Genomic DNA, 27,461 nt, shown 5'->3' with positions numbered 1-27,461 from the left:
GGACCCTGACATCTGGGAGGCAAACTACCATCCGAATTTCTTTCCTGCTTCCACAGAATTGCCTGTCTGATCCCCTAACTATAGAGTCCCCTATCACTGCTGCCATTCTCTTCCCTTCCGTACCCTTCTGAGCCACATGGCCAGACTCTGTGCCACAGGCACGACCACTGCCACTTCCCCCAGGTAGGCTGTTTCTCCCCCCCCCCAAACAGTACTTAAACAGGAGTACTTATCGTTAAGGGGTACAGCCACAGGGTACTCTCTAGTACCCAACTCTTCCCCTTCCCCTTCCCCCTCCTGACTGTGACCCACCTGTCAGTCTCCCGAGGTCTCGGCGTGACCACCTGCCTATAACTCCTCTCTATCACCTCCTCGCTCTCCCTGACTAGGTGAAGGTCATTGAGCTGCATCTCCAGTCCCCTAACTCGGTCCCTCAGGTGCTGCAGTTTGACACACCTGGTGCAGATATAACCGTCCGGGAGGCTGGGAGACCTCCACATCTGACACTGAGCACAGAAAACTGGCCTCACACACATACTTCCTACCTCGCCTCATCCCGTTACCACCTAAGCCCGCTGAGCCAAAGCCCTACCACTCTGCTGCCTCTCACTCCTCTGCCCGCTTTGACGCTGCCCGCTGGATATGGCTGCCTTCTTTTTAAACCTTTCGCGCTCTACTGGCTGACGTCATGTGCCTGCGCAGTCTCACCTCTCTTTAACCCGAATAGTGAAAAACTGCCTTCAGTCCGAAAAATCAGCAGTTCACTCGCAGCCTTCTTGCTCCGAATTAAAAACCGTTGAAGGTTTCTTGCCTTTTTAAACCTTTCATGCTCTACTGGCTGACGTCACACGCCTGCGCAGTCTCGCCTCTCTTTAACCTGAGTAGTAAAAAAAATGCTCCCTTCGCATGTCTAGCAAAGTCCGATTAAACCTCTCTGGCTGGGCAATTGTAACTCTCACTTCGGCAAGCCGCTTAATATAGGGGATGATAGCCCCGGTCCGGCCAATCTTAAGGAATCTTGTTTGGATGGATGTTGTGCGATGTGTCCCTGTTACAAATCAGTACCACGAAATAACAAGCAGTACACAATATATATTTAAACAATTAAGCTTCATAATTCTTAATTTGACTATCTGGATAGTAAAGAACACAAAAAAAGAAAAAGGGCCCATTCTGATGGAACAGTCTAATGCGCAAACATTGGAGCTCACAGATAAGGCTGTTCGTCCACCATCGACCTCCTCTGATCGTCACTGACTTTCGGACCCTCGCTCCAAGTCCACTCTGTCTGAGGTCTACCAGCTCTCTCATTTCGCGTTTTCTCTCCTCATCTTTCCCCTGCAAAAGAAACGGGAATTCCCGGCTCCGAGACACGCAAGAAAGAACAACACCCTGCTGATTGGCTAGCATGCCCTGTTATCTCTAGTCATAACCTAAAAATTGCTGCTACAGAGAAACCATTACTTCAACGGTGGAACATTACAGAGAAGCCATTACATTAGCAGTGAAACCTTACAGCATGTTACATGTGGAAGAATCTGTACCACGTGGGTCTCATCAGTGACCACAGAATACTAAGGACTACAAAGTCATTGTTAATCCCAAGGAACTGCTGAAGACATGTTACTAGTGTATGCGCCTTTCACACAAAGCTAAAGTGTGTAGTTTTCCTGTGTGTAGAAATGCTACACACCCAAATTATCCATAAATGAACAATCTTAGTAAGATAGATTCTTGGTTAAAATCCATTCCAAAGTACAATTTGGCTGTCTTTCAATGGTAAATTTGTGACTAAATACACACGGGAGGAAACACTATAGGAATGAAACTATAGTCAACTGGATTAGTCAAATTAGTCAAGCTTATTTTAATACATTATGAATTAATATATTTCAACTAAAATCAAAAAGAAATTATGCAAGCAAAAAAATCTGCAGATGCTGGAAATCCAAGCAACACACATGAAATGCTGGAGAAACTCAGTAGTCTAGGCAGCATCTATGAAAAAGAGTAAACAGTTGATGATTTGGGCTGAAACCCTTCATCAGGACTCCTTGATGATGAAGGGTCTTTGCCTAAAATGTCAACTGTTAACTTTTTTCCATAGATGCTGCTGGGCCTGCTGAGTTTCTCCAGCATTTTGTTTGTGTTGCTAAGAAAGCACACATTTTCAGTTTTGATAAAAGAAGGAAAGCTGATAGGTAACCCATTTTTTTTATACTGCTTCCTCATTTACTCTTAATTTTCCCTATTATAATTCATGCTTTAATTTTACTTATTGGAAAGTGGATAGGAACTTTATTGTGTGTTTTATATAAACAAAGTGTGACAAGCAAACATCAAAGCTATATGTTTATTGTTACAGGCAAACAAAATGTTTGATTACTAGAGTATATTGTAACTGAGATAAACTTGGCAGTTGCACATCATTCAGCTTAGTCCTGTTTTTCATTAACCAAGCCATTTAAAAAATATACACCTTTGGTTCTTATTTTAACTGAACAGGGCACTCAAGTATACCAAGACATTCGTATTGAAGCCCTGCTGTAGAGCTCCAAAAGGCTAAAATAAGATGCATCTTGTCAACTAATTGAATTTTTTTGCCATATGAACACTTAGGCGGCTGAACCAAAAGCTCTGGACCCAAAGCCTATTGTAGAAAAAATAGAAGAGGTTGAAGAAGAAACTCCAACAGATGCCACAGAAGATACTACCTGTCAGCACAAAAACCATCTTTTTGATTTAAACTGCAAAATTTGTACAGGTAATAGAAATTAGGGAAATATTCTATCTTTTATTTTGTTGTATGGCTAGATGTACTGCTGAGTAAAATTAGCTTGTCATTGACAGGGAAAGTTCCATAAACCTGATGTGCAGCAGTCTCTTTATTGAAGTTCACTCTCTTTAACCTCATGGCCTACTTCTATCCATGTTCTCACATTGTCGTGGAAATACATTATATCATGAAAGCAAATGATTTGGCCAACGAAACTGTGTTGATGTTAGTCCTCCACTCAAATATATCAGTTGGATTACCTATCCCTTCATTGGTCTTTCACAGTTGATATAGACATGTATCACAATATTAAAGCAAACTTAGTTAATAAATTGAATGGAACACACTAACCACACTTAATAGAACTTGACAAATTGTCATCTGCTTGAAATCCCATTGTGCAAGTGTGGCTATATATGGAGAATTATGTAAGTTTCTGTTTTCATTTAATGACAGGCAGTATCATTTGTTAAAATAAGCACTGACTGAACAGATCATTTCCTGGTGAGCCTGTTTCAGTATGATTGAAAACTGATATTGAAGTATAACTTCAGAACATAGTAAATTTGACTGCAGACATCTGAAGTTCAGTTAAGTCAGATGGCGTAATTTGACAAGTCTGACATATTGTAGCTCTAATCCAAGGTAAGCTGTGAACTGTAGTTGGTATAATATTGGAAACTCTCGGGCTTAATATGTTTGGGGTGGTGGGAATTGGGTGGTTTGGATGGAATTCACCTCAGAGGTGTGATTAATCAGACTTGGGACCATGTAGAGTTTAAAGATTGAGATACGATTTCATAATAATATACATAATTAATATGGGGTTTGACAGATACAGATTTGATGTTTATTTTACATCAAGTGTAAATAGAATTAACTCTCCTTTGAAATACTTATCAATTGTATGTTTTGTCTGAAATGTTACATAGAAACGTAGAAAACCTACAGCACAGTACAGGCCCTTTGACCCACCAAGCTGTACCGAGCATGTCCTTACCTTAGAAATTATGTAGGGTTACTCATAGCCCTATATATTTCTAAGCTCCATGTACCTATCCAGGAGTCTTTTAAAATACCCTATTGTATCTGCCTCCACCACCGTTGCCGGCAGCCCATTCCACGCACTCACCACTCTGAGTAAAAATCTTACCCCTGACTTCTCCTCTGTACCTGCTTCCAAGCACCTTAAAACTGTGCCCTCTGGCGCTAGCCATTTCAGCCCTGAGAAAAAGCCTGACTATCCACATGATCAATGCCTCTCATAATCTTATATACCTCTATCAGGTCACCTCTCATCCTCCGTCGCTCCGAGGAGAAAAGACCGAGTTCACTCAACCTATTCTCATAAGGCATGCTCCCCCAATCCAGGTAACATCCTTGTAAATCTCCTCTGCATTCTTTCTATGGTTTCCACATCCTTCCTGTAGTGAGGTGACCAGAACTGAGCACAGAACTCCAAGTGGGGTCTGACCAGGGTCCTATATAGCTGCAACATTTGCTCTCAGCTCTGAAACTCAATCCCACGATTGATGAAGGCCAGTGCACCATATGCCACAGAGTCAACTTGTGCAGCAGCTTTGAGTGTCCTGTGGGCTCAGACCCCAAGATTCCTCTGGACCTCCACACTGCCAAGACTCTTACCATTAATACTATATCCTGCCATAACATTTGATGTACCAAAATGAACCACTTCACACTTATCTGGGTTGAACTCCATCTGCCACTTCTCAGCCCTGTTTTGCATCCTCTTGCTCTTTACATACTTACAGAATGTCTTGGGATTTTCCTTAATCCTGTCTGCCAAGGCCTTCACATGGCCTTTCTGGCTCACCTACTTTCATTCTTAAGCTCCTTCCTGCTAACCTTATCCTCTTCTAGATCTCTATCATTACCTGTTTTTTTTTTAACCTTTTGTAAGCTTTTCTTTTTGAATAGAGTTACAACAGCCTTTGTACTCCACGGTTTCTGTACCCTACCATCCTTTCCCTGTCTCATTGGAACGTGCCTATACAGAACTCCACACAAATATCCCCTGAACATTTCCAACATTTCTTCTGTACATTTCCCTGAGAACAGCTGTTCCCAATTTATGCTTCCAAGTTCCTGCCTGATAGCGTGATATTTCCCCTTACTCCAATTATACGCTTTCCTCACTTGTCTGTTCCTATCCCTCTCCAATGCTATGGTAAAGGAGATACAATTGTGATCACTATCTCCAAAATGCCCTCCCACTGAGAGATGTGATACCTGACCAGGTTCATTTCCCAATACCAGATAAAGTACAGCCTCTCCTCTTGTAGGCTTATTTACATATTATGTCAAGAAACCTTCCTGAACACACCTTAAAAACTCCATCCCATCTAAACCCTTGTTCTAGGGAGATGCCAATCAATATTTGGGAAAGTAAAATCTCCTACCATGACAACCCTGTTACTATTACACCTGTCCAGAATCTGTGTTCCTCTCTGCACCTCGATGTCCCTGTTACTATTGGGTTGTGTATAAAAAACACCCAGTAGAGTTACTGACCTCTTCCTGTTCCCAACTTCCCCTCACAATGTTCATTGATTTGTGAGAGGGTGCATGTATCGCATTATCAGATCTTCCTAGGAACCAATTCTGTTTCTTGACATTAACTTAATTTGAACTGAAGCCATGTTACCTCAGCACTAAAAGACAATGAAGATTACTTGAATGTAATGCCTTTTTTTCTGATTTTAACTAACCTAGGCAAATAACTGGCCAAATGTAATTTTAACAAGACACAAAACTTTAAATAGTCATTTGTGATGAAATATTTTCGACCTACTAATTGTTCCGTATATGTGATTATTTTTATTGATTTAGTCATAAATTAAAAGAATTAAGAATTAGAATGGATTTCGTTGTAACATATCATTTTCAGGTCGAATGGCTCCACCTGTTGAGGAACTGCCTGTGCCAAAAGTGAAGGTAGCTACCAGTGTAACAAGGCGTCAATCAGATGTTGATGCCGAATCAGCGTATTTGGCGGATGCTCTTTCCTCTTTTGATGTAATAGCAGAGGAGACATCAGAGTCAGTGCAGCTATCCACCTCCTCTATGACAAGGTAGGCAACTTACTTATGATTTCCATTGTGTCAGTCTGGATTACTTGCCAGCTGGTGATGCAGGTAAATAATGTGACTTATCAAGTGATGCCATCAGATTTCTGTACGGTTCATGAACACTATATCACTATTCTTCTTTCGTGCTATTTATTTATTTTATTCTTTATTGTAGCTCTCCTAGTGTAGGATTCCCTCTTGCTTCAAATTATCTACCATTGTCTCTGTACCAAAAAAGACCAAGGTAACATGCCTGAAAGACTGGCATCCTATCGCACTCAACTCAATAATAAGCAAATGCTTTGAGAGGCTGGTCAAAGTTTACATCTTCAGCATGCTACCACCCAAACTGGACCCCCTACAATTCGCCTACTGATGCAACCGATCGACAGATGATGCAATACCTACTGCTCTACATACTGTCCTTACACATCTGGAGAAGAAGGATGCTTATGTGAGAACGCTGTTCTTGGACTACAGTTCAGCATTCAACACCAAAATTCCACCCAGGCTCACCAGGAAGCTCAGAGACCTTGGTCTTGACCCTGCCTTGTGCAGCTGGATCCTGGACATCCTGTCAGATTGCCGGCAGGTGGTAACAGTGGGCTCCCTCACCTCCACCTCTCTGACTGTCAACACAGGAGCCCCTCAGGGCTGTGTACTAAGTTCCCTCCTTACTCCCTATATATACATGACTTTGTCACTACCCACAGCCCTAATCTGCTAATTAAATTTGCCAACGACACTACATTGATTGGCCTAATATGAAACAATAACGAGGTGGTCTACAAGGAAAAAGTCATCTTTTTGACACAAGAGAATAACCTCTCCCTCAATGTCGCAAAAACAAAGGAGTTGGTTGTGATTACAGGAGGAATAGAGATGGCTAACCCCTATTGACGTCATTGGATCTGGGGTTGAGAGGGTAAACAACGTTCTTCGGCATCCACATCACCAAGCACTGCACGTGGTCTGTACACACCAGCTGTGCGGTGAAAAAGACACAGTAGTGCCTCAGTTTGGTATGGGCCCCAAATCCTAAGAATTTTCTACAGGGGCACAATTGAGAGCATCCTGACTGGCTGCATCACTGCCTGAAATGGGAACTGTACCTCCCTTGATCTCAGAATTCTGCAGAGAGTGGTGCCGACAGCCCAGTGCATCTGTAGTTGTTGAACTTCCTAAAATTCAGGATATTTACAAAGGCAGATGTGTGAAAGGGGCCCGAAGGATCATTGGGTACCTGGGTCACCCCAGCCACAGTCTATGCTAGCTGCTGCCGTCAGGAAACAGTAGCACAACATTAAAAAGCCATGATTTACAGGCTCTGGGACAGCTTCTTCCATCAGGCCATCAAACTGATTAACTCGCGCTGATTTAAGTGTATTTCTATGTTACATTGACTGTTCTATTTATCATAAATTATTTCATAAATTACTATGATTGCACGTTGTACATTTAGACGGAGATGTGACGTAAAGATTTTTACTCGTATGTGAAGGATGTAAGAAATAAAGTCAATTCAATTATAGTAATTTTTTTTCTATCTTGCACTGTTCTGCTGCCACAAAATAAAAATTTCACAACATATGGCAGTGATAATAAACCTGATTCTAATTCATTTGTTCATAGCCAGTCAGTTGCTTGGTGAGTAATTAGTGTTTGACTGCCTACTTGCAAGGAGATAGAAGCAGTAGCTTATTCCACTTTTGTGCCTATTAACTCTTGCTTTAAAGCGAGTGCTGCTAAGTTCCTTAGATCTATTTATGTGCCTTGCTTCAGTGCCCCTGTTACCCGCCCTTAATAAATATATATATCTTGGCCCTGAAAATTTATTTTGGTTTGGTATTCATGACTTTTTGATGAATTCTAATTCTAGCACTCTAGGTCAGAAGGCACATTGATGTGCCTTTTATGCAAAAGTATAAACCAGTACCAATTAATGTAATACTAACCGTCAGTGGTGTATGTTAAAACTGAGGTTCTATTTATTGCAGCTTTATAAGTTCAGCTGAAAAATTGATTCATTTTAACTTCATAATTTAAAATGATGTGAAAAAGTTTAGCATGGAGCAGGAAAGGGCATGGTAAATTGTTAAATTGGCTTGTTATTGTCACATGAAGTAAAGTGAAAAGCTTGTCAGGCAGATCGGTTCATTACAACATGAGGCAGTACAAGTAAAATCATATCTTAATGCAGAATAAAGCATTACAGTGCAGTACGCTGCAGATAGACGATAAGGTGCAGGGTTATAATGAATTAGATTGAGGTCAAGAGTTCATCTTGTCATACTAAGGAACCATTCAATGGTCATATAATAGTGAGATAGAAGTTGTACCTGAGCCTTGTGGTACATACTTCCAGGCTTTTATAGCTTCTTCCCTATGTGAGGGGAAAAAAAGAAAATATCTGGGGTGGCTAGGGTACAGTTAGCCTCTACACGCTGTCCATCCCATCACTTCTTTCCTTTAGTGTGGCAACCAATGTTTGAAGTAAAATTTATTGTCCGAGTACATACATGTCACCACGTACAACCCTGAGATTCTTTTTCTGCGGGCATACTTAACAAATCTATAGAAAAGTAACTGTAAACAGGATCAATGGACAACAAACTGCAAAGTGTAAACTTAAATAAATAGTAATAAATTACGAGCATGAAGTAACAAGATAAAGAGCCCTTAAAGTGAGATCATTGGTTGTGGGAACACTAAAAGTAAATTGAGTGTAGTTATCCTCTTTTGTTCAAGAGCCCGATGGCTGAGGGGTAGTAACTGCTCTTGAATCTGGTGGTACAAGTCCTGAGGCACTGTCACTTTTGCTTCATGGCAGCAGCGAGAAAAAAGCCTGGCTTGTGAGGACCTTTGAAGGTGGATGCTGCTTTTTTATGGCAATGTTTCATGTAAGTGTGCTCAGTTGTTTTGAATGGTTTACTCTTGATGAACTAGGCTGAATCCATGACTTTTAATAGGATTTTCTGCTTAAAGGCATTGGTGTTCCTATACCAGGCTGTAATGCAGCCAGTTAACATTTATAGAAGTTTGCCAAGGTTTTTGATGACATGCTGTATCACCGCAGACTCTTGAGGAAGTAGAGGTGCTGTTGTGCTTTCTTTACAATGGATTCAGGATAGGTCTTCTGAGATAGTGATACCCAGGAATTTAAAATTAATGACCTCGCTATCTCTGATCCTGCAATGACTACTGGCTCATGGACCTCTGGTTTCCCTCTCTCGAAGTGTACCAGCATCACGCACGATACTCCAGGTCTGAACCAAACAGTATTTTATGTCTTTTAAGTCCTACTGTTTCTCTGCAGATCCTGTCTTTTCATTTTATCTTTTTTTAACTTTATTTTTATTGTTTTGCCAATAACAACAAACAGAATAAAAACAGACAGACAGGGTCATCATAAGTGAAGTAAAATCCATATCTTATAATAGAATAAATGAATAGAGAAATGGGTTACATTGCTGTATCAAGATTAACCAAACTCATGTCCATCATTGTCCTTCAAAGTCTCAGGGGACCTTAAGATCATTGACTTTAAAGTCCGTTCTGCAGGTTCCCTCATAGGAAGAAATAAAACAAAGTTCTTCAAACCAAATAAATGTACAGTGAAGAAGTCATTTCAGGTTCAAATAAATTGTCCAATTTTCCCAGTATCTTTCAAATTTTTTAGTGGCATGCCTCAGAGAGAAAGTCAATCGTTCCATAACATAAATTTCTTGAACTATTTCTATCCATTCCAGGACTGTAAGAGACTCTTGCTTAGCCATTTCCTGGTAATCGCTTTCTTACTGGCTGCTAGCAGTATTTGTAACTAATATCTTTCATGCTTTTTGAGCCCATTTGGTACATTACACAAATAAATAACATTAAAGTCAAAATTAATCTCTGGGCTGATTATTGACCTTATCTCTGTTACCACATCTAACCAATAAGACAAAGCCTTTGGACACTCCCAGAAAATATGAAAATTTATCAGCCAACATATTATCACACATTCTCCAACATTGACCTTGTTCAGGTCTGTTTGTAACTTCTTTATTTTTGGCGTTATGAAAATTCTTAAGGTATTCTTCCAGGTGAATTCCCTCCACAGACCTGAGCTTGAAATAGTCGAATGTGTTCTGCATATGTTTAACCAAACATCTTCTGTCAATTTTATGTTGGCTTCTTTCTCCCATTTTGATTTAACACACATTGTGGAGAGACCCCTATTAAATTGTAAAATCGAGTAAATCCTGGTTATCAGGTTCTTTTTAATATTACCTTTACACACATAATAATCAGACTTAACCTTTTCTCTCCAGTAGTTTTAATATTTTTATTAAAATATTGTCTTAGTTGAAGATATCTAAAGAAGTCTTGTTTCTCTAAGTGATAACGTTTCTGTGAGTTGTTGAGAGGACTCCAAAACCCTTAATGGAGGACATTGTATAGTATGAGGTGATTCCCTTACTTGCCCAATGTGTAAATCTACTATCCAATTGTACTGGAAGGAATTCTGCGTCATATGCCACCCAACGTAGTGTTCTTAGATTTCTTTCAAATTTTGGGTCTTTAAATTCTTTATACCAGATGTTTAGAGGGACTATTGTCCACTTAGTCAGTTTACTTAAATGCTTCTTTTGGAGTGTTTCATCCCCCAGTAAAGATTGGATAGGATTGGTAAAGATTGAAGATTGGAGACCTCAATAAAGAGAGGTCTATTTATTAGACCTTGTTCTAAATCCTTCCACTTTGCCTCACAATTAGGGTCACACCAATAGACCGGACTGCGCAGCTGTGCTGCTCTATGATAGTCTTCAAAGCAAGGCACAGCAAATCCTCCTTTATCCTCATTCCAGGCAGCTGGAATGTCTGAAATCTAATTCTTGGTTTCTGTTTTCCCTAAATAAATGTTGAAATCATTCTTTTCCATTTATTAAATTGTTTAAAAGGTACTTCAACAGGCAATGATTGAAAAAGAAAGAGCAATCTAGGTAATACATACATCTTTATGGCTTCTATTTGATTATACATATTCATTGGCAGCAATGACCATCTATTTAAGTCTGCCTTAATATCAGCTGTTATGGGAATATAATTATGTTCGTAGATAGTAGACAAGTCTTCAGGTATTTGTACTCCTAGGTATTTAATAATATTACCTTTCCATTTGAATTTACTCTTTCTGTAAATGTTTTCTTGTGGTTCGTAACTAAAATTTAAAGTTTGGGTTTTATGTAAATTTAATTTATAGCGAGAGTAGGAACCAAATTCTTTCAGGAGGGATAATTAGGCAAACCTGCATTAGGACGGGTAAGAGTCACGAGAATGTCATCTCATACAGACAAATCTTATATTCTGTATCTCTGATCAGTACACCTGTTATAATCTTGTCTTCTCTAATTGCCTGGGCCAATGGCTCGATAAAAAGAGCGAAAAGCATGGGGCATAGGGGGCTGGCACCCTTGTCGACATCCCTTTTCAAGAAATATTATTTTAGATAAATTCCCATTTATTTTAATTCTGGCTGTAGGGGAAGAATATAAAGACTTCAGACATTTAACTACCTGATTATTAAAGCCAAACCACTTAAATACCAAGTAGAGATATTCCCATCATACCCAGTGAAAGGCCTTTACAGCATCAGGGCAAATAACTACAAATTCCAGGTTAATTTTGCTCATATAGTCAATGAGATGAAGGGCCCATCTCACATTGTCCTGGATTTGCCTACTTTTTACAAAACCTGTTTGATCTGTGTCAATTAGATCTGGAATTATATTTTCCAATCTTTTTACTAATATTGATGAAAATAATCTATAATCTATGCTTAGAACAGATATGGGCCTTTAGGAATTGCATTTAGTCCAATCCTTACCACTTTTAGGAACTACTGAAACTATTGCTTGATTCCAGGACAATGGAGTCTCACCTCCTCTGAGAACATAATTAAAAAAATTTTTAAGTATTGGTATCATTATCTCTGAAAGTTTTGTACCATTCCGCTGGATAGCCATCAGCATCTGAGATTTTATTTGTTTTTAATGCTGATATAGCCTTACCTATTTCTTCTTTTGTTATCTCATGAATTATTAGTTTATTTTGCTCCGTTTCTACAGATGTTAAATCTGAGGACGTTAAGAAATTAGATACATCTGCTAACTATGCAGCTTTGGGTTGAGCGTATAACATTCTGTAGTACGTTTCAAAAGATTTTTGAATGTCTTCCAATTTGTGAAGCATCTTATTAGTCTGGGGGGGCTTTCACCCTATGTATAGATCTCTCAGCCTGTTGTTTACGTATTCTCCATGCAAGTAATTTCTTAGATTTGGGATCATTCTCATAGAAATTTTGTTTAACAAACTTAGCTCTCTTCTCAATTTCACTTTAATAAATATTATTTAGAGTTCATTTTGTATCCAAAATTTGATTCAAGGCATTACTGTCATTATACTCCATATGCTTACTCTCCAAAAATTGTAATTTTTCAATAAGATCCTTGACTTGTTTCTCTTTTTCCTTTTTCTTCTGAGCTGACCACCTTGAGTTTACCCCTAATAACAGCTTTTGCAGCATCGCACAGAGTGCTGGGGGACACCGTTCCATTATCATTATATATCATATAAACTTCAAACTCTTTCTTTAGTTATTTTAAACATAGGGGTACTAAACAAGACTGGTATTAAGTCTCCACAAGCTATCTTTGGGTTTGTTGTCTAAATGTAATGTTAAGTAAGCCCCTGCGTGGTCAGAGATGTCTCTTACTCCTATATCGCATTTTATAATCCTGTGTCTCTCTGAATTAAACATTTTAAAAAAATCTGTTCTCGAGTACACAGTGTGGGAGTGCGAAAAAAAGGTAAACCGTCTATCGAATTGGTGTAACTCTCTCCGTATATCTATCATGCCTATTTCTTTGAGCAGTTTCTTGACATGTAATGTTTCCGGGTTTATCTTTTTTGTTCTATTTGTGGAGTCCAGGGAAGGATGTAATTGAATATTCCAGTCTCCCCTCCACATATTGCCACTCTAGATGTTTCCATAGATATATTAAAAACCTTCTTAATCAGCTGTTTATCACTTCCTGGTGGTCTGTAAACATTCAGTAGTGTAACTTCTTTATGATCAATAAAACCCTTCACCAGTAAATAACACCCTTCTTTGTCTGTAATCTGTGAGGAAAATGGAAATTTACTTTATTTGAGATTAATATTGCAACTCCCCTTGTGTTTCCCCTCTCAGGAGAAGAGTAATAACAATTTTTAAATCCCATTTTGTGTAACTTCTCATGTTCAATCTTTGAAAGGTGGGTTTCTTGCCAAAAAATTATATTTTGCTTTTCTCTCTTCATTTTAGCTATAGCCTTACTCCTTTTGATTGGGTTCTGTAACCCATTCTCATTAAGGGAGATTATTGTGTGTTCTTGATACGGCATTCCACGCCAATAAAAAAGTGTTTATATAAATAGTTAAATATCCCTAGATGCTCTAAACAAATGAACTTCTGTCTGTACAACAAACTAATATTTAACGTATAAACAACACATATAACATCTGTGACTTCCATCTTTGAAGTTTAAACTATACTTCTAAGTCAGGGGGGATGCCCTTAAACCCGAAGGGGCCCCTCCTAGTGCAGGTTGATGCCTCTGAATAATTGAAATCAGGACAGAGCACAAAAAAAATCAAATATCAGCTCCCAGGTTTGTGGTCAGTTATAGTAATAAGAGCTTTCAGGGGAAAAATCGTTTATGTTCTGTTTTTAAGTTCTTAATACAAAGTCAGTTATAGTTTGGTGTTAGGGAACATGTGATTTTACCGACCTGGCTGAAGGATATTTTATCACTATACTTTTGAGAGCTCTTATGCAGTATCTTTGTTGTGTTGAAATTCCTGTAGCTTGTCCTAGATGCGTTTCAGACGTGTTTCTCAGTCCCAGGGGGATTTTGCACCAGCTGTCTCCCAGGAAAGTTGTCTCAGTTTCGCCGTGGCTGTGCCTTCCGTGGGGGCCACCATTCCAGGACAGTCCGGAAAAACTCCCGTTCTTCAGGTCTTCCATCACCTCTGATGCGTTATTGTAGATGACTTGTCCAATGTCAAAAAATGCTTGAAGTTTGGCTGGGTAAAAAGTCTGGAACCAGAGCCCCTTTTCTTTAAGTGTCTTTCTGATGGTGGAGTAAGCCTTTCTTTTCATAAGTATTTTGGTCAAGTAGACCTGATCAAAAAATACTCTTTTCCCCGTCATAATAAACCTCTCATTTTTTCCAAGCAGGGCAAAGCACCAACTCTTTAATTTTATACTCCAGAAAATAGATGACCACAGACCTTGGGTTGGAACCTTGTGGTGGTTTGGATCCAAGAGATCGATGGCAGTGTTGTATGCCGAGGGTAGCACAGGGAAGGGCCAACTCTGTTTTAATAGATTTTTCCAGAAATTCCTGTACATTGTCTCCTTCCACTCCCTCGAAAATTCCATGAATACATATGTTATTCCTGCGCGAACGTGCCTGCTGGTCCGTTAGTCGAGCTTGAATGATCTCCTGAAGTTCCAGTATATGGGAAAGAACCTTCCTGGCTTCGGCATTCTATTCCTCCACTTCTGCCACCCTTTGTTCCATATCCTCAACTCTGCCCGTTATTTCTTTTAAATCACCAACAATAGCATTCTGGTTAATTTCTTCTCTGAAATCCTCCAGTTCCTTCTTTAGAAAACCCAAAGTATCACTCAGTTCTTTTTTTATGTTAGAACGAAGTGTCTGTATTTCGGCCATGATGTTAGCACGAACAGCCTCCATATCCTCGTGTTTAGATAGATAGATAGATAGATAGATAGATACTTTATTCATCCCCATGGGGAAATTCAACATTTTTTCCAATGTCCCATACACTTGTTGTAGCAAAAACTCCTTACATACAATACTTAACTCAGTAATAATATGATATGCATCTAAATCACTAACTCAAAAAGCATTAATAATAGCTTTTAAAAAAAAAAAAAAAAAAAAGTTCTTAAGTCCTGGCAGTTGAATTGTAAAGCCTAATGGCATTGGGGAGTATTGACCTCTTCATCCTGTCTGAGGAGCATTGCATCGACAGTAACCTGTCGCTGAAACTGCTTCTCTGTCTCTGGATGGTGCTATGTAGAGGATGTTCAGGGTTTTCCATAATTGACCGTAGCCTACTCAGCGCCCTTCGCTCAGCTACCGATGTTAAACTCTCCAGTACTTTGCCCACGACAGAGCCCGCCTTCCTTATCAGCTTATTAAGACGTGAGGCGTCCTTCTTCTTAATGCTTCCTCCCCAACACGCCACCACAAAGAAGAGGGCGCTCTCAACAACTGACCTATAGAACATCATCAGCATCTCACTGCAGACATTGAATGACGCCAACCTTCTAAGGAAGTACAGTCGACTCTGTGCCTTCCTGCACAAGGCATCTGTGTTGGCAGTCCAGTCTAGCTTCTCGTCCAACTGTACTCCCAGATACTTGTAGGTCTTAACCTGCTCCACACATTCTCCATTAATGATCACTGGCTCCATATGAGGCCTAGATCTCCTAAAGTCCACCACCATCTCCTTGGTCTTGGTGACATTGAGACGCAGGTTTAGTTTAGCTTGGTTGCTAGCGCCATCGTCAGTGTCCTCACTGTCAGTCAATATTTTATCTCTTGTCTTCAGGTTTTGTTGCAGTTTTCCTCTTGTCTTTCTTTTGTTTCCCCCTTTCATGCTACAAGACCCACTTTTCTGTTTAAATAACCGTTTCTTATTTAGGAGGAAATAAGACCACCTGGGAGCCCTTACTGGTTATGCTGCTGGCTGTATCTGCGCCATACTGGAAGTCTCATTGTATCTTTTATACTGCTCATTATTTAAAACTGGTTGGATTCTGCATTAAAGCATCATATACTAAACACCAGTTCTCCTTAGGTTTGAGATTGATGTACTTTTTGGTGTACTTTTTTCACATGTACCAATGTACAGTGAAAAGCTTTCCTTACAAACTGTTCACTGTTCATACAAATCATATCTTTACACAGTGCATTGAGGTAGAACAAGGTAAACAAATAACTGTCAAATAAAGAAATACTATGTGTATGTACAGAAATTTGTTTTATGATTTCCTTCTTTTTCCTATCTCAAATGATTTCTTATTTTTCTGATAAAATATTGAACCATAGTGTTGTTCAGCACAGAAGCGGGTTTTTTGGCTCATCTTGTTCATGCTGTCTCTAAATTTGCCACCTTCTCAGTCCTAGTGTTTATCTTTGTATATTCGTTTTTAAACAATATACTTCACTGTTTTTTCTTCACTGGTGTCTTGGTTCACTTGTGTTATATAACCATATAACCATATAACAATCACAGCACGGAAACAGGCCATTCCGGCCCTCCTAGTCCGTGCCGAACTCTTAATCTCACCTAGTCCCACCTACCCGCACTCAGCCCATAACCCTCCACTCCTTTCCTATCCATATACCTATCCAATTTTACCTTAAATGACACAACTGATCTGGCCTCTACTACTTCTACAGGAAGCTCATTCCACACAGCTATCACTCTCTGAGTAAAGAAATACCCCCTCGTGTTTCCCTTAAACTTTTGCCCCCTAACTCTCAAATCATGTCCTCTCGTTTGAATCTCCCCTACTCTCAATGGAAACAGCCTATTCACGTCAACTCTATCTATCCCTCTCAACATTTTAAATACCTCGATCAAATCCCCCCTCAACCTTCTACGCTCCAATGAATAGAGACCTAACTTGTTCAACCTTTCTCTGTAACTTAAGTGCTGAAACCCTGGTAACATCCTAGTAAATCGTCTCTGCACTCTCTCTAATTTATTGATATCTTTCCTATAATTCGGTGACCAGAACTGTACACAATATTCCAAATTTGGCCTTACCAATGCCTTGTACAATTTTAACATTACATCCCAACTTCTGTACTCAATGCTCTGATTTATAAAGGCCAGCGTTCCAAAAGCCTTCTTCACCACCCTATCTACATGAGACTCCACCTTCAGGGAACTATGCACTGTTATTCCTAGATCTCTCTGTTCCACTGCATTCCTCAATGCCCTACCATTTACCCTGTATGTTCTATTTGGATTATTCCTGCCAAAATGTAGAACCTCACACTTCTCAGCATTAAACTCCATCTGCCAACGTTCAGCCCATTCTTCTAACCGGCATAAATCTCCCTGCAAGCTTTGAAAACCCACCTCATTATCCACAACACCTCCTACCTTAGTATCATCAGCATACTTACTAATCCAATTTACCACCCCATCATCCAGATCATTTATGTATATTACAAACAACATTGGGCCCAAAACAGATCCCTGAGGCACCCCGCTAGTCACCGGCCTCCATCCCGATAAACAATTATCCACCACTACTCTCTGGCATCTCCCATCTAGCCACTGTTGAATCCATTTTATTACTCCAGCACTAATACCTAACGACTGAACCTTCTTAACTAACCTTCCATGTGGAACTTTGTCAAAGGCCTTGCTGAAGTCCATATAGACTACATCCACTGCCTTACCCTCGTCAACATTCCTCGTAACTACTTCAAAAAATTCAATAAGGTTTGTCAAACATGACCTTCCACGCACAAATCCATGCTGGCTACTCCTAATCAGATCCTGTCTATCCAGATAATTATAAATACTATCTCTAAGAATACTTTCCATTAATTTACCCACCACTGATGTCAAACTGACAGGTCTATAATTGCCAGGCTTACTTCTAGAACCCTTTTTAAACAATGGAACCACATGAGCAATACGCCAATCCTCCGGCACAATCCCTGTTTCTAATGACATCTGAAAGATCTCCGTCAGAGCTCCTGCTATCTCTACACAAACTTCCCTCAAGGTCCTGGGGAATATCCGGTCAGGACCCGGAGATTTATCCACTTTTAAATTTCTTAAAAGCGCCAGTACTTCCACCTCTTTAATTGTCATAGGTTCCATAACTTCCTTACTTGTTTCCCACACCTTACACCATTCGATATCCTTCTCCTTAGTGAATACCGAAGAGAAGAAATCGTTCAAAATCTCTCCCATCTCCCTCGGCTCCACACATAGCTGACCACCCTGATTCTCTAAGGGACCAATTTTATCCCTCACTATCCTCTTGCTTTTAATATAACTGTAGAAGCCTTTCGGATTGACTTCCACCTTATTTGCCAAACCAAACTCGTAACTTCTTTTAGCTTTTCTAATCTCTTTCTTAAGTTTCCTTTTACATTCTTTATATTCCTCGAGCAATTCCTTTACTCCATGCTGCCTATATCTATTGTAGACATCCCTCTTTTTTCGAACCAAGTTTCTAATATCCCTTGAAAACCATGGCGCTTTCAAACCTTTAATCTTTCCTTTCAACCGAACAGGAACATAAAGATTCTGTACCCTCATAATTTCACCCTTTAAATGACCTCCATTTCTCTATTACATCCTTCCCATAAAACAACTTGACCCATTCCACTCTCTCTAAATCCCTGCGCATCTCCTCAAAGTTAGCCTTTCTCCAATCAAAAATCTCAACTCTAGGTCCAGTCCTGTCCTTCTCCATAATTATATTGAAGCTAATGCTATTGTGATCACTGGACCCGAAGTGCTCCCCAACACATACATCTGTCAGCTGACCTATCGCATTCCCTAACAGGAGATCCAACACTGCCCCATCTCTAGTCGGTACTTCTATGTATTGTTGCAAAAAGCTATCCTGCACACATTTCACAAACTCTAAACCATCCAGCCCTTTTACAGAATGAGCTTCCCAATCTATGTGTGGAAAATTAAAATCTCCCACAATCACCACCTTGTGTTTACTACAAATATCTGCTATCTCCTTACACATTTGCTCTTCCAACTCACGCTCCCCATTAGGTGGCCTATAATTGTCTCACAGTTTAGCAACACGGTGTATAAAAATGTTCTGAGCTGAATGATGCAGGGCTAATTCTGAATCAGGAGCGATGCTCTTAGATGCCATAATGCAATAAAATTGGCCCATTTTATTAAGTCATGAGACTGCTGCTTCTGATGTTAATAATGCTCCTTCCATCTGTTCTTGGTCATTCTCAGACCTAGCATTTCCTTTCTCTTCCATCAAATTTTGTACATTTCCTTTCATTAAATCTTCACCTTCAAATCACTTATCTTTTGAATTTCACCTCTGCCCAACTCTGAATTGCTCAGAAGTATGTCTTTCTGAGTAGTGAGTATGTAACAAGTATATTTATCGTTTTTACTGAGAGGAGAGTGACAATAGGAAGTTCTCAGAAATTCACCTGCATAGAGTAAAATATGGGTGGCATTCTTTATCAAATAATTGAGACAAACATTGTTTCAGTATTTCACCTTCAAAGGAATAAGTGGATAGACAGAAGAAAACAAAAATTGAATGGCGGAGAAAACTCCATGTAATTTGCTAAGGATTTCTTCAATAAAAAGTTGGCGTAGACATGATCGTATTTAATAAGAGTATTTATAAATGTAACTTATGCTCTAAAGCAGTGGTTCCCAATGTGGGGCGTACGCCCCACAGGGGGGTAATTTGATTTTTAAGGGGGGCAATTTGAGAATGAGTTATTAACAGTGAATTTTTTCTAGTAAGTCTGTGTGAGTATGAGTGTTTGTGCGAGTTAATACATATGTGTATATACAGTATGCATACATAAAAATACTTGTGTGTAGTACATGTGTAATTGCGTATGTACTGTATATATAGTGTATCACCATCATTACAACCATCAAATGGCTTTCATAATTAAATTAATGAATTGACTGATGTAGGAAGGAACGAATGAACAAGTCCAAATGCGTAAGAAACTCGTACGAGGTCGCGCCAATGCTGCTTTTTGCAGTAGCTTTCGGTTCTTGGTGGTGTGAAGGTGTGTACATTGCGTCATCTCTTTTAAACGATGTATCTGTCTTTGTATGCTGTAGAAACGAATCGGCATTGTTTTATTTATTTATTATTATTATTTTAATATCAATTAATGTTCTTTTTTTTACAATTTCTTAGTAATTTCTTCCTCAGAACTTTAACAGTCCTTTGGTTCTTTTATTTTTCTCTTTCATGAATGCCATGTTCTTTGGAAGCTTGTTTAAACCAAGTTAATGGTCTTTTAGGCTTCCTCCAGGTGAATAGGAGTTCACTTTTTGAATAATAAGAATTATATATCACCACAGGGGGCATCAGGATTTTAGAGGTGATTAGGTGGGGCATGGCCAAAAAAAGGTTGGGAACCACTGCTCTAAAGCAAATCATAGTTTTGTGTGATAAGTTTAAATTGATCTTTTTGTTAGGTTAGTGTTTCAATTTGTCTGTTAGATTTGTGTTTCATTTATTTTTGTGTTAAATTCAGGTCAGATGTATATGACATTGCAGAAGATGAATCAAGGTTTCTAGCTCGACTGGATTCTCTCTGGAAGGGATTTATCAATATGCCTAGTGTGGCCAAATTTGTTACCAAAGCTTATCCTGTCTCTGGCTCATCGGATCACCTAACCGAGGTACTATTCCTAAAGTATTTAAAGCATTTTAAAGTATTGACATGTACTTACCTGTCTGTGTAGTTTTATTGCAGAAAAATATAATGCAGGATACAGTACTTAACTTGAGTTTGCCAGATATTTTCATGATAAAATAACGCTCAAAGTCTCCAAGTATGTGTCTCATTAAAAGCTATAATTTTACAATTGTTGGTTTTGCATATGCAGGAGAGCGCTGGGTGTGGCAAATAGAAGGCCGCTGAAACAGCAAATTGAGAATATAGAATGTTTCAGCTTTCAATAATCAATTAGCACAATTTCATTAACCATTGATAGATTTCTCTTTACCACTAGTGTTAAATCTGCAGAGTCTACTAGAGAGGAATTGTCAGAGAGAATTGATACTCTTGCCATTTTCTCCTTCTCCTGCTTTCCAAACTAATTGGTCTCAGTCTTAATCACTTTGATTTTGCAGAGTCAAACTGAGATAAAGTAACTCCTGGTTTGAAAAAGTAATCAGAAAATCTTCTTTTCATTGATCACTCCAGACAGAGCATTAGGAAAAAAAAAGCCCAGGAAATGGAAAAAAAAATTGTAATTTTAAAATAATTGGTTTGGGGAGCCTAGAGAAAGAAAGAAGAATTGAGAAATGTAGCAGATGGATTAAGTTTCTGTCCAATATATTCCCCATTGCTGCTTAGGAGTGGCATGGTTAGCATAGCAGTTATTGTAACCCTATTATAACGCCAGCAATCTGGGTTCAATTCCACCGTTGTTTGTATTCTCTCTGTGATTGCGTGGGTTTCTTCCGGGTGCTCCGGTTTCATCCCACATTCCAAAGACGTATAGGTTAGTATGTAAATTGGTTACATGTTATAAATAGGTGACACGGGCTCATTCTGAAAGGGCCTATTGTCCTACTGTATCTCTCAAATTATTTTCAGTAAAAGTTGCTGCCAAAAGGCTTATCCAGTGAAAGTATGAAACAATAACTAAGTTACAACTGCAACCTCTTTGAAAATAAATATTTTTATTGTATAAGCTGGGGGTTCTCAGTTAGGGAGCAATGGCAGAAAAGGGAAATGATTGGAAAGACAAGTGGAATTAATGAACTTGAAAATTGTTGGATTTTTTTTTACATGTGCTCCAATCATTGAACAAAGTTTATTTTCCCCCTCCAAAGGATTTACCAGATACCATACAAGTAGGAGGGAGGATTCCTCCTCAGATGGTTTGGGACTATGTGGACAAGATAAAAGCCTCAGGAACTAAGGTATACTTTGAAAATGCATCAGTTATCCAGAACACAATTCTCCATAAATATTAATATTGTGTAATAAGAAATAATTCATATTATTAATATGTATGATTTTTAAAAATTAATTTTGGAAATGCAATTTTTGGAATTATTGTTCCTACTACAATGCTGAATGTGACAGGAGCACATGTTTGAAAATTTAATCAAGGAGTTCCATATTATATGCACATTTTAGGCCATAAGACACAGAAGCAGAATTTGGCCATTTGGCCCATCAAGTCTTCGCTGCCATTCAATCATGACTGAATTATTTTCTCTCTCAACCTCATTCTCCTGCCAGTGGCAATGAATTCCACAGATTTACCACCTTCTGGCTAAAGAAATTACTCTTCATCTCTGTTCTAAAGGGATGTCCTTGTATTCTGAGGCTGTGCCCTCAGATCCCAGGCTCACCCTATATTGGAAACATTTATTTCATCTATTAATTTTAATAGCTAGCAAATTCCATGTGGTATGCTAATTTTCATACTTCATTTCTTGAGCATTCACTTCCGTGATATGTAAACTGCCATGAACAATAATTTGTTAAAAGCTATATAATTTTCTTGCAGTGGAGTTTTCATTTCCATTTCCAATTTGCAGACTCAATACCTGCATAGGATATTGAGATGTGACATTAAATTACAAGGCAGTGGCGAATCTAATGAAAAGTGTAAGCATACTATCAACCCAGCAGTAAAACGGCAGGGCTAGAATGAGTTCTGATCACAATTCCTTGAAAGGACATTGCATGCTGTTGCTGTAGCAAAATCATTAGTAAGTGTATTTACTTACTAATAAAGTGACCACTTTATTAGGTACAGCAGTTGAACCTGGTGTGGTCTCATCGGTTTCAAGGTTTGTCGTGTTATGCATTCAGAGATGCTCTTCTGCACACTGCTGTTGTGAGGCATGTTTATATGAGTTACTGTCATCTTTCTGTCAGCTTGAACCAGTCTGGCCATTCTCCTCCAATCTCTCATTAATTTTCACCCACAGAACTAATGCTGACTGGATTTTGTTTGCTTTTCACACCATTCTCTGTAAACTCTAGAGACAGTAGCGTGTGAAAATCCCAAGAAATCAGCAGTTTCGGAGATACTCAAACCACCATCTTGACCCTTGCAAGTTTGCTCTTGTGTGTCTTCTGATGGCTACTGTGGGCATCAGAGGTACGAACGGGATACTAATCAGTATTTTATCTTCCTTAGAAACTCTGCAGAATATGAGGAGCCTCATAGAACAGTGAAATAGGAGAATCAAAACAAAATTTCATATACAATAATAATCAAATAATAAGGATTATATTCAGGAATTATGCAAGAGAAAAATAGTAGGAGAAGCAATTACTGTATTTTTAGTGGTAACATTCTGGTGTTTTGTAATAGGAATGGAATTATCTCTAGTTCATGTAAAGAATATTTGTTATGATAATTGATTATCAGATGAGTGATTAATTTAAATGACTGATTTCAAGAAACATAAATCTTGCACCAGCCGTAAGTGACTGAACACGAAATTAGAATGTAAGTGGTCATTTTAGTAAGACTCCTTAATATAATATTTCTACCCCATAAACAAAATATCACTTTTCTTTCCCTGATCTACATCAGGGAGGATTCTACATAGTACCCACACTAGGACCACCAGATTCAAAAACAGTTACTTTCCACAAGTAGTAAGCCTGATCAACACCTCCACCCACTAACCCACCACGCAACACCCTCACCACCACAGCTTTATCATTTCCTGTCTGAGTCACATTATGTACAGACACTCCTATGCCTAGTGTTACAATGAATTTATGTATATAAGCTAACATGTATTGTATTTTTTACTTATTGTATTCTGTATCTTATTGTTTTTTTTGTGCTGCATCAGATCCAGAGAAGCAATTACTTCATTCTCTTTTAACTTGTGTACTGGAAATGATGTTAAACAATCTTGAATATTTTTCTTATATTGCAATGAACTGACATTTTCAGTTTGGAATTTTAGATTTTCTTCAGTTTTTTAGAATCATGTTGTTTCTTGAAATTGGAATCCTACCAATATGTGCATAATAATTGAAGGAACTGGCACTGTCTAATCAGTCTCATTGATTTAGAATGACTGAATTGGTTTCTGGAAATTTAACAAACTTTATGTTTCACAATTCACTTCTCTGGGAAGATTGCAAATGATTTAAAATTACTGGCTTATTGAGATGCATGCTTAACACAAAGCACAGTTCTCCATTATTTGAGTATAGATTCATTCCTTCATTTAGTTGCAGAAGCCATTAATCAAGTGAGTACTTCAGAGAGGATGTCTGAATCTGTAGGTGTTCTCTCAGATGCATTTGAAAGAATGGCATTTATTTGCAGTTGCATTTTTGATAAAAAGTGACAAGCCATCACAAAGACTAGACCATTAAAACTTCTGTTGATGCCTTATAAAGATCATTAGCAGGAAATTAATGAAAGGCAGTTAGAATTCAAAGGGACATAAAGTATTATAAGCTCTTAAGGTCAACCATTTCATGGCAACCACAGTGCCTACCCAATCAGTCCCAATTTCCTGCGTTCAGCCCATTTCCCTCCATATATCTATCCGTGTGCTTCTTAAATAATACTAATGTCCCTGGCTCAACCACTTCCTCTAGCAACTCATTCTATATACTTATCACCCTCTGCATTGATGAAGTTGACCCTCTGGTCTCCTCTCACCCTAAACTTGTGCTCCCCAGGTTTGGACTGTCCTACCTTGGGGAAAAGACATCCATTTTATCTATGTCAGACATACAGTTGCAAGGAAAAGTTTGTTAACCTGGTTTTCTGCATTAATAACCCATAAAATGTGGTCTGATCTTCACCTAAGTCACAATAATAGACAAATGCAATCTGCCTTAACAAATAACACCCAAACAATTGTACTTTTTCTTGTCAATACTGAGTACACCATTAAAACAAACAGTCTAGGTTCAAAAAAAGTTTGTAAACCTCTGAGGTAATGCCATTGAGATGAGATTGGAGGTGTGGGTTGTAGAGGTACCCTGCCCTATAAAAAGACACACAAAGTTAGGTTACTGACAGAGCCTTCTCAAGGAAGATCTGTATGTGTACCATGCCTCGATCAAGACGACTTTCAGAGGACCTTAGAAGAAAATTGCAGAGATGCATGAAGCTGGAAAAGGCTACAAAAGCGTTTCTAAAGATCTGAGTGTTCATCAGTTCACAGAGAAATTGTCTGCAAGTGGATGAAATTCATTACTGTTACAGGTGGTTCCCGTTTTTCGAACGTTTGCTTTATGACAGCTTGCTGTTACAAAAGATCTACATTAGTATCTGTTTTCGCTAATCAGAGGATTTTCGCTTTTACGAAAAAAAGACGCCCACTTTATACATGTGCTTACCCTGAGAAAGACTACCATGACCGTGAAGCCTTGTGCGGGGAGTTGTGCGTGTACGTGTGTAGGTGTGTATGTGCTGATTTTTTTCCTCCACATTGATTTTGGCTCACTGTCTTGCAGATTTTGATAAATGAAGCTACACCGTACATACAATATTTCTATTTTATATAGGCTGTATATTTATCATATCATTCTTGCTTTTACTTATGTTCGTGTTATTTTAGGTTTTATGTGTTATCTGGTTTGATTTGATAGGTTATTTTTTGGGTCTGGGAACACTTAAAAATTTTTCCCATATAAAGTAATGGTAATTGCTACTTCACTTTACAACATTCCGGCTTACCCAAGTCAAGTCAAGTCACTTTTATTGTCATTTCAACCATAACTGCTGGTACAGTACATAGTAAAAATGAGACAACGTTTTTCAGGACCATGGTGTTACATGACACAGTACAAAAACTAGACCGAACTACGTAAAAAAAACAACACAGAGAAAGCTACACTAGACTACAGACCTACACAGGACTGCGTAAAATGCACAAAAACAGTGCAGGCATTACAATAAATAATAAACAGGACAATAGGACAAGGTGTCAGTCCAGGCTTTGGATGTTGAGGAGTCTGATAGCTTGGGGGAAGAAACTGTTACATAGTCTGGTTTTGAGAACCCGAATGCTTTGGAGCCTTTTCCAAGACGGCAGGAGGGAGAAGAGATTGTATGAGGGGTGCATGGGGTCCTTCATAATGCTGTTTCCTTTGTGGATGCAGCGTGTAGTGTAAATATCCGTGATGGCAGGAAGAGAGACCCCAATAATCTTCTCAGCTGACCTCTATCCGCTGCAGGGTCTTGTGATCCGAGATGGTGCAATTTCCGAACCAGTTAGTGATGCAGCTGCTCAGGATGCTCTCAATACAACCCCTATAGAATGTGATGAGGATGGGGGGGGGGGGGGGGTGGGGGGTGGGAGATGGACTTTCCTCAGCCTTCGCAGAAAGTAGAGACGCTGCTGGGCTTTCTTTGCTATGGAGCTGGTGTTGAGGGACCAGGTGAGATTCTCCACCAGGTGAACACCAAGAAATTTGGTGCTCTTAATGATTTCTACCGAGGAGCCGTCGATGTTCAGCGGGGAGTGGTCGCTCCATGCCCTCCTGAAGTCAACAACCATCTCTTTTGTTTTGTTCACATTAAGAGACAGGTTGTTGGCTATGCACCAGTTCGTTAGCCACCATGAGACCCACCATGATGAGACGAATCTTTTCATAGGAACACTCTACCTTCGGATAGCAGGGGAAACCTGTACTGCTCTCCCTAGAAGTGAGCATCCTGCAAAGATCACAATGTGCATTGATGGAGATGAAAAAGCATCCCAAAAGTAACAGCAAAAGACCTGCAGAAATCTCTAGAACTTGCTAAAGTCTATGTTTATGTGTCCACTACAAGAAAAAATACTGAACAAGAATGGTGTTCATGAAAGGACACCATAGAGGAAACTGCTCTCCAAAAAAACTGCCATATATCTCAAATTTGCAACAGGTCACCTGAATGTTCCACAACGCTTCTGCAACAGTGTCCTGTAGACAAATGAGACAAAAGTTGAAGTCTTTGGCAGAAATGCACACCACTCTGTTGGGAGGTAAAAAAGAGCACTGAACACCAACACCAAAGCCTCATCCCAACTGTGAAGTATCATAGAAGGAGCATCATGGTTTGGGACTGCTTTGCTGCCTCAGGGCATGGACAGCTTGCAATCATTGAGGGAACAATGAATTCAAAATTGCACCAAGACATTTTATAGGAGAATATCAGGGAAGCAGTCTGTCACCTGAAGCTTAGTAGAATTTGGATGATGCAACAAGACGATCCAAGATACAAGAGTAGATCAAAAACAGAATGGTTTAAAAAGGAGAAAATTTGTGTTTTGGAATGGCCAAGACAGAGTCCTGACCTTAACACAATTGAGATGCTGTGGCATGACCTGAAGAGGACTTCCATGCAAGGTATCCCAGAAATATTGATGCACTGAAACAGTTTTATATGGAGGAATGGTCTAAAATTCCTCCTCGCCATTGTGCAAGTCAACAGCTACAGGAAATGTTTGCTGGAGGTTATTGTTGCTAAAGGAGGTTCTAGCAGTTATTAAATACAAGGGTTCACATTCCTTTTCCAGCCTGGACTGTGAATGATTAAACAATGTGTTCAATAAAGACATGAAAAGTAGAATTGCTGGTGTGTTATTAGTTTAGGCAGATTGTGTTTGTCATTTATTGTGACTTGGATCAAGACCAGATCTCATTTTATGAGTAATTAATGCAGAAAACCAGGTAATTGCAAAGGGTTCACAAACTTTTCTTCTAACTGTAATTTTAAACACTTCTTCAAGTTGCCTCTCATTCTCCTGTTTAAAACCTAGC

General features: G+C 39.1%; 1 protein-coding gene across 8 annotated transcripts in view; it reads left to right on the top strand.

Annotated features, from left to right (window-relative positions):
- The window catches only part of phf3 (PHD finger protein 3), a 149,150-nt gene that overhangs the window by 92,440 nt on the left and 29,249 nt on the right, over nt 1–27,461 (top strand). For all 8 annotated transcript variants that reach the window (XM_073056517.1, XM_073056516.1, XM_073056514.1 and 5 more), the window contains 4 exons: nt 2,620–2,764; nt 5,685–5,868; nt 20,235–20,382; nt 21,545–21,634. In XM_073056517.1, coding sequence (XP_072912618.1) covers nt 2,620–2,764; nt 5,685–5,868; nt 20,235–20,382; nt 21,545–21,634 — 567 coding nt within the window. The remainder of the gene's footprint in view (nt 1–2,619; nt 2,765–5,684; nt 5,869–20,234; nt 20,383–21,544; nt 21,635–27,461) is intronic.

The sequence above is a fragment of the Hemitrygon akajei genome, chromosome 9, assembly GCF_048418815.1.
Source record: "Hemitrygon akajei chromosome 9, sHemAka1.3, whole genome shotgun sequence".
Taxonomy (NCBI): Eukaryota; Metazoa; Chordata; class Chondrichthyes; order Myliobatiformes; family Dasyatidae; genus Hemitrygon; species Hemitrygon akajei.
This window is presented reverse-complemented; position numbering and strand designations above follow the sequence as displayed.